This window comes from Octopus bimaculoides, chromosome Z (assembly GCF_046866305.1).
Source record: "Octopus bimaculoides isolate indiv1 chromosome Z, ASM4686630v1, whole genome shotgun sequence".
Classification (NCBI taxonomy): Eukaryota; Metazoa; Mollusca; class Cephalopoda; order Octopoda; family Octopodidae; genus Octopus; species Octopus bimaculoides.
In genome coordinates this window covers 37,298,160-37,312,871 of record NC_142944.1, presented here as the reverse complement: position 1 = coordinate 37,312,871, position 14,712 = coordinate 37,298,160, and the positions used below count along the sequence as shown (strand labels likewise).

General features: G+C 32.7%; 1 protein-coding gene across 6 annotated transcripts in view; it reads right to left on the bottom strand.

Moving 5' to 3' along the window:
* Positions 1-14,712, bottom strand: part of LOC106872837 (eukaryotic translation initiation factor 4 gamma 1) — a 64,271-nt gene that overhangs the window by 33,205 nt on the left and 16,354 nt on the right. For 3 of the 6 annotated variants that reach the window (XM_089365188.1, XM_089365185.1, XM_089365187.1), the window contains exons 2-4: positions 11,193-11,339; positions 1,517-1,663; positions 948-1,068 (exon numbers count right to left, since the gene is read on the bottom strand). In XM_089365188.1, the coding sequence (XP_089221314.1) occupies positions 948-1,068; positions 1,517-1,663; positions 11,193-11,300 (376 nt within the window). In that variant the 5' untranslated portion in view covers positions 11,301-11,339. The remainder of the gene's footprint in view (positions 1-947; positions 1,069-1,516; positions 1,664-11,192; positions 11,340-14,712) is intronic. The other 3 variants (XM_089365190.1, XM_089365186.1, XM_089365189.1) reach the window with 1 other exon arrangement.

The following is a 14,712-nucleotide window of genomic DNA, read 5'->3' as shown; positions in this document are numbered from 1 at the left end:
ATTTTGGTCCAGTCCAAGAGGGATTAGAAATTTTTCAAGTGAATTTAGTATCTTTTTAAATAACTTTCTTTAGATTTAACTTTTGATACCAACCCATCCATAACTGACTGAGAATTAAAATGACGAACTACGCCTATCTGCCTGAATCCAGCTGAAACAACCTATTCATATTTAAATATGAATTTCAATGCAAATTTTGTTAGTACATTTGTAAAAAAAAGGTTTCACCGTGTAAATAATAGAGTTACGCTGTCCAACATTATTTTAGGAGATCTGAGTGTTGGGAATTTTCGGAGATACTTGTTTCTCCGTTTTTATTTTCTGAAATGTTTCACTATGGATGAAAACTGGACACCAGTTTCAAGTTGTCAAACAGTGAGTTTGAAGTTGAAGTATTTTTGAAGGAAGACAAAGAAAAATCTATGAAAATGTATGGTGAACATAAAAACTACGAGTGATTATGAACAGGATATTTTTTTTTTCTCAAAAGTAAAACAATTCTAACAGTTCAGATAGCAAGGAGGGAAAAAATGGAATTTGTACTTGAATAGGAATTTAAGAACTCAGTTATTTTTATAGTCTTTGCAAGAAAACCAAACTTAGATTTGCTACACGTGTTTAGTGAATTCACTATCAATGAATACACTATCAATAAGGAAATATGATGCACAAAATATTTTAATTTACACAAATTGGCTTCAGGAAATGTTTAATCCTTAGCATACAGATTGTCAAATGTAACGCACATTTATCTACATTGTTTTGAATTAAGCCTGCATTATCTTGTAGCTTCAAGATTTTCATATGATCCAATTTCAGAATGATATTGTAGGGTAGGTGTGAAGCTAGATCTTGTCAGTTTGGGCTGGGGTTTAAATGCTAAAGTGTTAAAATGTAAATTAGCAAACCAGAGAAATGAGTAGAAGAAATATTTAAAAAATATTTACTCGTATTTGGTGCAGCAGAAGGATAAAACGGCTGGTTTGTAGCAGCTGCAGCCATCTGGAAAGGTTGCTGAGGCTGGTTCGAGAATGGGGGTGTTGGTATTCTTTGACCAGATGATGCATACTGCAAAATTATTGCAGAAGAAAAAATAACTCAAGATACTTCTTAATTTCTAATTACTTCAATGTTAATTCATTATTACATATATGTGATAATCTCAAAGAATAAACGAAGAACTTTATATTCTTCAAATAATCCCAAATTTGAATTTATTGCATAATCTAACTCTCAAAATCAATCTATAGTTTTTATTGCAAGTTACAAAATCATCAAAATAGCCTTATTATTCTGATATTTATAATTTAAATAATCCTTTCAGACCACAAACATTTAACAAACAAGTTAAGTCTTAATTAGAGCACTTTCAATTATAAAAAAAGTACAATTTACAAAATGTTAATTACAATAAAAATCCATTCTCATAATTTGAATGGGTCTGATCCCATTTGATTAACTAACTGAAACCCTCCAAAGATGTGATCATTGAAACAAAAAGAAAAAAAATACTTACAGGCATCACTTGGGTAGGGCTCATTAGAGTAGATGATGTATACGATTGAGTTGTCTGAGGCAATCCGTAGACATAAGTTCTTGCTTGCTGAAGTTGGGGATAATTTCTTGCATTTGGCACATTCTGAGGGTTGCTCGTGAAATAATTCTGAAATGGTAGTCATTAAATATTTTAAAACGCTAGAAAATTTCAAGATGTATAAATTTTAAGCTTTCAACTTTAGAATAATACATAGGATTTAAAATAAAGTATAAAAATTAATACATCACATTTTTTTTTTTATGCATTTCAAGATATTAGGGAAAGAATAACAATTTCACTAAAAACCAAAATTCTTTGTCATCAAAAGGTTTATTGGGAAATTCTTGATTTATCATTCAGTTCAATCCGGGATGTAGAAATATATCACTATGTTTCTTGCCTTCTTTGGTTTCATATAGATTAACCCTTTTGTTCTGAACCTACCTGTAGACCCTCAAAAAACAATTTTGTTATTACCAAACTGCTCATACCATGTGGGAAATTGTATGCATGAACCTTGATTTTATTTACTGCTGTGAGAACAGTGCTCACTGATTTATGTCTACCAACCAATTTATTTGCAACCAGATGTTGCCCATGGATTATAGAGTATTGTAAACATGTTAGGTATAACTTTTTCAGTAAGCTGATGAAGCCACAATGACACCCTACTATCAATGGTGTCCCATCAAATACAAAATATTGATTCATCTTTTATATCTGTTTCTAGTTGTCTTACCAATAATAGCTCTTGGATCAAAGGTTAATCTTTGATGTAACAAACAAAACATTTTTATTGCTTAGCAAAGGGGACTTATCTAAATGTAAGCTAAGTATGTTGCACAATATATCTTTAATGTTATAGTATTCCACATTTCTGAAACATCTGTGATATGCATTTTTAGAGAAAAGACTACACACTTCTACTTCTTAATTTTCACAATTAAATCCCACAAAAGAAAAAAAATGGAGATAAAAATTCCAGTTTATGCATGATATTTTCTTTTTACAAAATTTTTCGCTGTAAGAATACAGATAAATTATAGAATACCACCCTTTACAAATGGTATTCAAAAAGCTACATTGGTAAGTTGATAAATGAAAAAGAAGCGTTTTATGCAACCAATCTAAATTCATGATTGTTTTAGAATAAAATTGTGGAGCGTAATTCAGTTAGCAATATAGTAACAAAGGGTAAAGAAAGCAGATAACTTTCTTTAAAGTAAATTTGAGCTATGTTTACATCAAATTAACATTAAAAAAGGCAAATAACAAAATTATTAAGTATTTGTATGCTGTCAACTTAATGTGACAGTCCCCTGAAGGGAATAGTACTACTGTTGATTAGACCTAGGAAGCTGCACCGCTTCCTGTCGGCCTTGACACATTTCCCGTGTCCTTGTGTTTACAAGGGGAGACAAGTACCTCCACCCAGCTAAGCCTGCATCCAGAGACATGTTACTGAGTCTTTGCTCGTCATCAGTCTGGAGTAGCATGACCTGCTAGTTGAAGATGCCTCTCAAGCTCTTGTAAACATAATTCTAGTGGAATACATTTCTAAATCTCTGAAAGAGATTTATGCAGTAATGATACGATGAAGTAGTTGTATGCTGTCAATTTAATGTGACAGTCCCCTGAAGGGAATAATACTATTGTTGGTTAGACCTAGGAAGCTTATGTTTACAAGGGGGAGAAACAGGAAATGTGTCAAGGCCGACAAGAAGCAGTGCAGCTTCCTAGGTCTAACCAACAGTAGTATTATTCCCTTCAGAGGACTGTCACATTAAGCTGACAGAATACAACTACATCGTATCACTACTGCATAGATCTCTCTGAGAGATTTAGAAATGTATTATTTCTAAATAAAATTATTGATTTGTAAGTTTGATACAAGCATACAATTTCTGATGAAGGGTAGTAAATTTAAAAGAAACCATACATGCTTGATACTTGTCTTATAACACTAAAAGATAAAGTCAATTTGATATGTACAGGATTTAAACTCAGCTATGTATAGGAATTTATATAAGCAATCTGCAAATCAGCTTTAAATTTCTCTTGATCATATCTGCCTTATTAAGAGCTCTGTAATTTACAGATTTTATGCGCAATTGTTGACAACTACTCTGTGTTGTCAAAAAGCTGTTTAAAATCAAGGTGCTACATTTCACTCTTGTAGAACATTTCAATATTTGCCAAAACAGAACTGCCAATCAGGTAAATGTAAAAGTTACAATAAAAAAGACAAAACCAATGCATTACTTTCAAATCAACATCGCTATAAAAGCTTTTGCAAGAGATCTACAAAGAAACAATGTACATCTCACAAGAACAATTATATGTAACACAATAATTATCTGAAGAACTAATGTAAAGATAAAATTAAGCCTAATGAGATTAATTAGAAACGAAAAGAAAAAGATTTGACAACTCCCAAACAAGTGGGAATAAACAGCCATTAAAAATTTGGTGTTTATAATAATATATCACATACCAAACTGAAGAACTAATTCAGCGAAATACATTTCCATCTGTCTTGTAGTCATGAAATAGCAATGTACAAATATTTGAACATCAACAGAAGAGACAGAAGCAATACTCATAGCACATTACAATGTTATGGCTCTGACTGCTACACAGAGGAAGCGATACGTTCCAACATCACTTCATTGTGAAGATAGCACTATGAAGGCATAGAAATGATTCTGGTATCAACAATTTTACTATCCTCATCCAGGAGGGAAGGGGTGCAGGGAACCTATATGTAAATGAAAATACCTTGGGAGATGAAGACAACAAGGTAATCATATTCAATATAGCATGCCTAAAAGAAGGCCGCTTACTATCTTTTATCTTTTACTTGTTTCAGTCATTAGATTGCAGCCATGCTGAGAGTGCCTTGAAGAATTTTTAGTCAAATAAATCAACTCCAGTATTCAATTTTTTTCTTAAGCCTGGCACATCTATCAGTGTCTTTTGCTAAACCATTAAGTTACAGGGGGTGTAAACACACCAACACTAGTTGTTCCACTCTCAAGGCTATAGTAGAATAACTTGGCCTAGGTGCCGTGTAGTGGCACTGAACCTGGAACCAGGTAGTAAGGAAAGTTCTTACCACGCAGCCCCACCTGCACCTATATATATATATGTATATATATATATATATATATATATATATATATATAATATAATATACACACACAAGCTTCATATATACACATGTACATTCATTTATAATGATACACACTCCCTTTCACTTACGTTCATTTGTCCATGTTAAACAATTAGTATTGAGCCATTGTTTTACAAAATGGAGACCCATCAGTTTTTCAATTAACTTATCTCACATCTTTGAATGTGTTGAACTCGCAAACAATTTGTTGACAAGGTACAGTAAGATTTCATAAGCATTTTCACACACAACTTCATATAGTAGCCATCTATAAAATTCACCCCAGCTTTCAGTAGAAGACAACTGTCCAAGGTATCTCACAGTAGAACTGAACCAAACAGAGCAATTCAAAATGTGCATCTACTGACAATTCAAACCAAAACCTTTATCAAGTCAAACACCTATACCCCAGGTATTACTTTAGAAGAACACTAAAAACTAAATCACCGAATGCAATAAGATGAAACTATTGGGGGGGGGGGGGGGGAGAATAAAACCCACAGATCATTTCAAATATCCCTCAAATTTATAAAAACTAATGTAAAAGGTATTACATGAGAAAAGTAATTACAGTTTTTTAATTAAAACATTTCACATGAAGTAACCCATTTTTGGGACAGATTAATCTACCCATTTTTATTTTATTGACATATAATAACTGGTACCTCTGAAATAAAACAGCTAGTTGACTTGTGCTTCAGAACTTGATGCAATCATGACTGAAGAGTCATGTAATTTCTAGCAGCCTTGACGTTAGGTGCAGCTTTTTATTCTTCAGAAAATATAAGCCTAGTTTAGCATTCATTTCCAAAACATAACCTATCACTTCTGCATTCAAAATTTGCTACAATGTGTAACCTCCTTTGTCAATATTTAAACAGTTAACTTGAAAAGCATCTATGACTTCTTTGTTGATGCTGATAGACTTATCTGTATGCTATGATTGTAATATTTCTTGAAATACTCAAAGCAATCACCATACCAAAAAGTTCTCATTTTCAACAAGATAACCTTTTTTTTTCTTGTGAAGCAGATTAATATATAGCAGGTCATGCATCAGCATAACTTGCAAAGTCTTTTCATATGTTTTAATTAACTATTCCTAGTTGATTTTGTAACAACTAAAGATGTTACATTTTGAGCACACAATTTGAATTTTCCAGCATATTAGAAGAGATGTTTGTCTGCAATCAACAACTTTTACCTTCACCTCAGTTTGCCATTACTGATTAAGCAAGAGGGATCAATAAAAGACTACCCTTTTAATTATTGTAACAGCTCATTTCCATAAGTTAATTCTTAGTTATATCCAATGATGACTTTGGCAATTTGATAACTCTTACAAAAGAATGTTATGCAGTGAAGTGTATTTCTTTACATCACCAGTTTCTGTGCTAAGAGAAAACAATACTCTTTGCAGTTCTGCTGAAGACCCTATGTAAACAGGCAAAAGCATGGCTGTATGGCAGGGGTCAGAGAACTTTTTAACCAATCTTTCCCAAAATATATTTATTTACACAGATGTTACCTCATTGATTTGAAAAGAAAATCTTAGATTCTTTGAAGTCAAAAGGTTTACTGAATCTATTTATATAGAAAATACAATTATAAATATAAAAAGCAATAAAATAAATTAATATCCTCATTATGAAATAAAAGGATTTTTCTAGACTTCAGGTTTTGGAGAAACATTTAATTTTTGTTACAATTACATCAAAATTGGGGCATTTTGATGCCATAGTAATTTGGATAGTCTTTGGGGTCCAATCAATTTTGTTAAAGGGTGGAATTGAATAAGCACTTAAATCCACTTAAAGCAAAAACATGTCAAAAAGTAGGGTCAAGGTAGGTAATAGACAACTGACAAATAATACCCTATTTAGTCACTTGACAATGCTTTAGCAACCAAATTGCATGTAGTTCAAAATGGCATGACATCTACACATACCCATTACATTGGACAGATGCAGTGTTGCCTACCCACAAGAATTTCATTTTCACCCTACTTGGGGTAATTTACCCTGGTTTGCCAACACCTGTTGCATGGTAAGAAGCTTGCTTCTCAACCATGTAGTCCTAGGTTCAGTCTCATTGTGCAGAACGTTGGATATGTCTTCTCATATAGCCCTGGGCCAACCAAAGCATGTTTTGAATATGTATATACGTGTGTGCACGTGCGTTCCCCCCAACCCACCCCATCAGACAAATAAGCAGTTCAGCAAAGAGACCATTAGAATAAGTATTAGGTTTAAAAATATGTACTGGAGCCAGTTCAACTAAAAAATTTCTATGAGCAACAGACTGCTACAAATGTTAAGTGTCCAGAATAATGTGCTTCAATGTGTGGTTTATACTATTTTCAATTGCCTCTTCATGTTATTCATACCTGTATATTATGTGCATGCATATATATATATATACACATCAGAAAGAGGGGGGGGGAACAGATAGACATTAGAAATCTGCAGAAAACAAAAAAAAAGCAATCTTTAACTATTTTAAAACTGCTTTCAAAAGTGACAACTCTTGCTGACGACAGTACCATCAGTCAATAGGAAATAAATATGAAGGGAAAGTGACTACAATTAATATTTGCATACCAAGTAAAAATGCCTATAACTGAGAGCATTTCACAAAAACCAAAACACCATGAATGGAATAATTGTAAACGAACAAAATGCAATTTTCAGAATAAACAAATATTGTCTGCAAGGCAGTAATAAATGGGCTATAAAAACTGTAAAAAGAAAGAAAAAAACATTGAAATGGTATTTATTTTGATAAACAGCAATAACCTGAAACAAAGATAATCCAGAAACAATTCAATCTATATATGAGAAAGAGAGTTGTAAGATAGATATACTTTTTCCAAACAAGAAAATGCTCTCAAGCTAATTGAATTGTAATAAGTCCAATTATCTGAAACACCTTGTGTTCAGGTCAAAATCAACTGAGTAATTTTACAGTGAACACTTATTTTGATTTTATATCAGCTTTCCATCAGCAAACTGTACAAAGACAAGGAAATTTTAAAATCCATTTCTTCCTAACTAACTACATGTGAATGATAACACACAATTTGTGTAAACCTTTGCTTACAATAGTTCTATGGGTAGTGTAGTTCAGACAAATATGATAGACTGACACGCAGTTAGTTGAAAGGGTAAAAATGTTAAGAATATAGTGTGAGTTCTGAACTATTTACTGAATTTCAATGGTTAAAATGCAATGTGACCAGCTGCAATTCCATTTCAATGCAACAGAGAGCAGGCTCTTTTTAATAACTGCAGTGGCATAAAAGGAAAATGCCAATTTGCAAAGCAGTAACCTTTTCAATTCAGCTTATCCCAAAAATAATCATCACAACTGCAATAAGAATGCCAAAACCAGAAGAAAACTTTACAGTGGATGGTCATTTAAATGACTTTCCAATATGTATTTTGTGACATAACATTATGCAGAGTGGGATGATTTTATAACTTTCATGAAAAATGTAACACTTTCATAACTAACCCGGCCGTAGCTGGCCCAAAAATGTTTTGGTTCATAAGACCAACCCAGCCGTAGCTGGCCCAAAAATGTTTTGGTTCATAAGACCAACCCAGCCGAGAGTACCCATTGTTATTTAAATGTAAATTTAAACCCAAATCTCGTTAGTACATTCGTTAAAACATGTGATTTTACTTTGCAAACAGTTGAGTTATTGTATCTGACATTGTTTGGCATGATATTTGAACTCAGTGAACTTTGGAAGATTTTTTTCCACATTTTTTGCGGCGTTAATTTTTTTCAACTTTGAAGATGAAGAGAAGTTTCATGCTATCAAACAGTGATTCCGAATTTGAAGGTTTTTCAACAGAATAGAATGAATGAGCTACAAAAGCACATGGTGAACGATAATGAATTGGATATTTCTTTATCCGAAACCGAAAGCGGCGACATTGACAGTGATGATGATTTTACACCAGAATGGAGTAAAAAATTTTTTTAATATTTTTATTAACAATTTTTCTGAGGAGACAGGGTCTACCCATAGTCTTTCTCAGGAAGTGAAACCTTTAGACTTCTTTTTCTTATTTTTTCCAGCATGCTTGTTTGAAATGATTACTGCAGAAACAAACCGTTACGCAGAATGTAAACAAGCCGGAAAAAAAGATAGCTTTTGGTTTCCCACAACCGTAGATGAAATACGGGCATTTTTTTGCCATAAATATTATTATGGGTATTAGATAGTTACCCAGAATAACAAATTACTGGAGCAATCAGGAAGCTTTTGGTGATTAATATGTTTCCAGTATTATGACGCGAATACGATTCGTGAAGCTGAATCAATATTTACATGTGAGAGACACTAGCAGTACCCCAGTACGTGGAGAACCAAGCTTTGATCCCTTATCTAAAATAAGACTCCTCATCGACTGCGTTCAAAATGCATATAAAACATTTTACAAGCCTGCGAGATACTTATCCGTCGATGAGGGCATGGTGGGGTATAAAGGAAGAGTACGCTTCCGACAGTATATGCCAGGAAAGGCCACAAAATGGGGGATCAAAGTTTGGAAAATTTGTGAGGCAAATACTGGGTACTGCTGTGGATTTAGCTTTTATACACGGAAAAGAGACAATAATGATAGTCAGCATGGCCTACGATACGATGTGGTCTGGATATTATCACGTCCATACCATAACCAGGGCTGTATATTATTTTTTGACCAATTTTTTAGTTCGGTCAAACTTGCGATGGATTTAGAAGCTGTGGAAACGTATACATGCTACAGTAATTGCTAGTAGAAAAGGACTGCTGTTGGATATAAAGAAAAGCAAAATTTTAAAAAAGAGGTGAAATAATCCAACAGCAGAAAGGAAATCTGCTAGCAACCGCATACAGAGATAAGAGGCAGATAAATTTTCTATCTACCGGTGCACAACCATGTGTAGATGAAAATGGCACCCCGTTTGTGAACCTTGATTATAACAGGTACATGGGTGGTGTAGATCGGCTGAACCAGATGATGAGTTATTATCCGGTTGGTAGACCGGGTAATAAATGGTGGTGATACCTGGTTTGGTATATAGTAAACATGAGCATTGTAAATGCATTCATATTATATACCAAATCAGGAGGGGTTCGCAAGCGGTGTGACCATCAGCAGTTCCGAGCAGGTTATTCCTCCAAAAAAATAACTGCAGGAAGGAAAAGCAAAGCCTGCCAGAGAGATATCCCTCCGAGTTCAGCTGATCTGCATAGATTAGAAAAAAATCGGGTCGCAAAAGGCAGTGCCATGAATGTCTACATCAACAAAGAAAAACTCCCAGTGGACAGCCAGTTGAAACGTCTTTCCAATGTGCATTCTGCAAGGTTGCAGTATGTAGAGTGGGATGTTTTACAACTTTCCATGATAGAAATATTGTGTGAATATATGTATAATTAGATTGTATAAATATTTTTCAAATTTACTTAGTTTTACTTTTTATTTTAATTTACCTGTAAGGTGAGTGACAAGTTTTGATTTAATTTCTATTGTAAATCTTTATTATATATGTTCCTGTGTATTTATGTATGTGTGTGTATGAGTATATTTCATTTAGTTGTATTCAATTTTCTAGTTTTCTTCAAAAACAAATTCCAGTATTTCAGTTTATTTACCTTTATGGTACACCTGTTCTTCTGTGCATTAAATTCAATTGATAATCTAGTGATGTGCACAATTCTTCTATATCAAAATTTTGTTGCATACCCTATTAAATATTAACTGATGACACATTTTCTATGGTAATGTTTAAACAAAATTTAAATATTTTTACATTTTGCTCAGTTTACCTGGATTTACCTGTAATTAGAGTCACTTTGAGACAAAAATTATGCAATAGAATTGATTAAGAACCCTTTCTTCAATTATGTTTCAAATATCACATTAATATGTTGATAAATAAAAAAGTTACAGGTGTTTAATAAGACTAGTTTAAATTCATGATTATTTTAGAATTTAATTGAAACTCATCAGGGGTGTATTTTGGTCAGAAATATAGTAACGAAAGGGTTAAACTAAAATTTTGTATACATACTTCAATTTTATTAAAAAACAAAATTTATGTCTTTTCAAATAATTTTAATTCATCTGTAGAGTAAGAAAATCTGATCAATTAGTGAACTACTTCATTTCATACTATGTGGTGCACCCGTTTTATAAGCATTCAAATTCAACTAAAATTTCAATAACCTGTACAATTCTTCTGAGACACTACCCTACAATTGTTATAATAAATATAATTTTACATTTCAGTGAATTTGCACAAATCTTATACAAAAATTCAGCACTAGATTTATATAAAAATTATATATGCTGTTTGAAAGACCACATGTGCCAATAAAACAGTTTTCTGAAACCAGTTTATATTCAGTTTGGAAGTTAAAAACTCTTAGTTAGAATTAGGATAACAAAAGTCACCTGGTTGTTGGGAAGCTAAGTTGCAGTTACTTACGCTTGTTTGAGATCTTACATTTTGTTGAGGCTGAAACATATTTTGTTGTGAACTGACGCCGGGAGCAGCAGCCACTCGAGCCTGCTGCGCAAATCCTTGTTTACTCATATCATTGGGGAGCGAGTGTTGATTCAGCTTCTGATAAACCTATGAAAAGTAAATGAAATTCATGCCTGAGTCTCTAAAAACAAATTAATTAAAATATGAAAACTTATTTGATAAAATTTAGTACTATGCAATTAGTTAAGCCTTTTGTTACCATATTTCTTGATATACACTGCCTTTGATTCAAGTAATTTCAGAAAATGTAGAATATAGTAAAATAATTGTTACTATTAAACAAGTGCTTGGAATAGAAATCAATATGAAATTTTAATGGTAGATTTTAAATTTAACCAATTCAAAACTGGAAGTTTGTATCACAGAACTAGGGACAGTTTCAGGCAGGTTGGTATCAAAAGGGTTAGTCCAAAATTGTTTTAGTTTTCCTGAAATATAAACTTTTCTTTCCTAACTTTATGGGAATCCATCTTTTATACACATAAATTCAATCAAATGCACATTTTCATTTTGCTGTATATCTAGCTGATTAGCTAAGGCATTCTTTTGCCAAAAAGTTAAAATTCATGAAAACAAATGTTCTAAGGTTAAATCCAAAGATAACCCAAAAAAATTTTCTATGATCAATTTTTATAATTAATCACTTTTTGAAATTAATAAAGTTTAAAAAAATTTCACAGAAAATATTTTAATTTTATTAGATACTGCTAATTTTTAGTAGAGCTGTTGTACTAGACTACCTCTTCAGAACTATTTTTAACATTCCTTATGGCTTGTCCTACCTTTCAGTGTTGAAAATTGACACCACACATCTCGTCATTTGAACACAGAAGTCTAGCATATCTAGCTGTACAGTTTTCCTGATTTCAAGGTACTTTTACAAATATTTATTGGTGATTGATACCAACTGCTTAATGCTGAATAATTGCATTTCTTTTCTGATTCATGAAACAGGCCTCTTTAAAAATAGAATTATTTATTACCATCCAATTGTATCTACTTACTTTTAATTCTTTGCACCTGTTATTTAGAAATTTTAACTATCATTGAAAGTACTTTCCCTTGCTGTTCATTACAACAGTATGCTAGCTGTTACTCCATATTTGATGTTTTTATGCATTGCTTACATTTGTTAACTATTTTATGTAAATTTTTATCTGAGGCTGATTGAATTGAATCATTTTTTTCACTGTTGTGTTGCTGATCACTAATCCAAGTTCGAGAAGTCCCTTTAGTTCTATCAATATGCCACTGCCACCTCAATCTACATGCCAATGATATTTTATATACTTAATGCAAATACGGTTGAAAAACGCAAGAGCTGCCTGACTGATCAAAATGTATTTTCAATTGATGAAAGTGAGACCATTGAAGAAAACTGTTAATGTAAATTATTGGCTCAGTTAAAAGTCCTCAGAAAATGTTCCTAATAGAATGTTTGCCATCCAAATCAGCTCTAACTGCCACAGTCATCGCTTGGCTCATTGAGGATTCACTAAGTAGTATGGTGGTTACAAAAGAAAATTTTCTATTATTGTCTGATGCTGCTCAGTATATGGCAGCTTCTGGGGAAGCATTACAAGTTATCTACCCTAAGCTCTTCCATGTAACCTGCTTCTCCCACCTGCTGCACAATTGTGCTCTAAAGATAATGGCTTTCTGTCCTGCAGTCGATTGTCTGATTGTCACCGTCAAGGCTGCTATTGTAAAAAAAACTGTCAAGAGCAATTTAAGACAATCGGGTACTCTACCTTAGCCAAGGTGGAGTAAGGTAGCTGGATGCCTGAAATTACTATGCCAAAAACCTTGTAGTTTTCAGAATGAAGGTATTTTAATGCAGAGAGCAAAAGAAGCTGTGCAAAATCCTGAGATCAGGACTAACCTCACTCAAATATTTTCAAATTATCTGCAGTTGACAGAGTTGACTTGGAAAGCTAAGTCAGTAGCTTTCACCATCTGCAATGCTTACAAAAGCCTTAAAGAACTGAAATTCAACAAAAGACCCATGTTGCACCACAAATTACATTGATTTTAGATTCAATAAAAACCAAATCAATTCGATAATTCAACTAATGAACCCCAAACTTACACCTGCAGAATATACAGATCTGATGCAATACCAAGCAACATCATCAATACCGAAGAAAAAAAAAATCCTTGCAAAAGAGGAATTTTTTGTCTACAAATATGAAAGCATTATATCATATTGTACTATAATAAATTTCCACATTTATTTTTTAAAACTTGCTTTGATAATTCTCAAATATCATAGGGTAAATAGAATTAACTCCCTAATGTTTGTGGATTTATTATTAATAAGGTTAAAATTTGTCAAGTATGAAAATATTTCCCATGTCAATAGCAACTTTGATAGCTTATGTATGTTAGAGATGATGATTGTATTCTATAACAATTAGTGAACTAGCATCTGGAAGAGGCAAAAGTCACACATACTTGAGATGCAAGGATATGTGCATGCACAATATGTAATTGACCAACATTAACTGGAAATGAACAGTGTCACAAGAATAAAAATTCATTTGTGAGGACATTGTGTGGAATTCTCACTGGGAAGACAAAGGGCACCAGATTTTATATGCTAAATCTGTAATACAGAATACATGTCAAAGGTTGAACTTAGTCACTTCAGAGTGCTCTCTGTCTGCAAGCCTGGCAGATACCATCAATGATTGTACCTACTTTCAATATTATAGAGAAAGTATGATGAGCATTCGGTGTTAAGTTTTAATATAAAATGAAGTTCATTTCAGAGCTCAGTAAACTTTAAAAATGATTTTTATTTTTATTTCATTAGAGCATATAGCCATGATTTAGAATTGATTATTTTTGTACATTCAACATTTTACATAATAGTACAAAACTGCAGTAAACTTTTATATAAGTCTGTATTTAATTGAAGAAAAGAAGCATTAACATTACACTGAAAACTTTATAGAAAATATAGTTATGTGAAGATTGTTTTGCAACTATGTGACTCCAAATTCAATCCCACTGTATTTTATCCAATATTTAGATCTCATGTATTTAATTAAAAACAATCAAACAGAGGCTGTTTTAGGACACAAGGTAGGTATTAAAAGGATTTAAATACACAAAAATTATCATTTAGGTAAGCTTTCCCAAGTGAAGTCTCAGAGCAGAGAAAACAAGCTTTGTCTTTGCATGTATTTAGTGTAAACTGAAAATATTATCATTCAATAGGTGTGTGACTAGCCTAAGGAGCTTTTTAGGCTGTAGTAACTATTTAGATTTACACTCCTACAAGGGGAGCTTACAATGCAGCTTGCACCTCAGTTTTATATCCCATTTCTTCAGCAGTTTTATAAATGCCTTTTTCTGGCATTAAAAGTTGTGGATAGTATGAGAGAGAGGAGTCCCCTCCACAATGTATCAATTCTTACAGATGGATGCAATCTATGTTTGCAATCAGAGAACAATT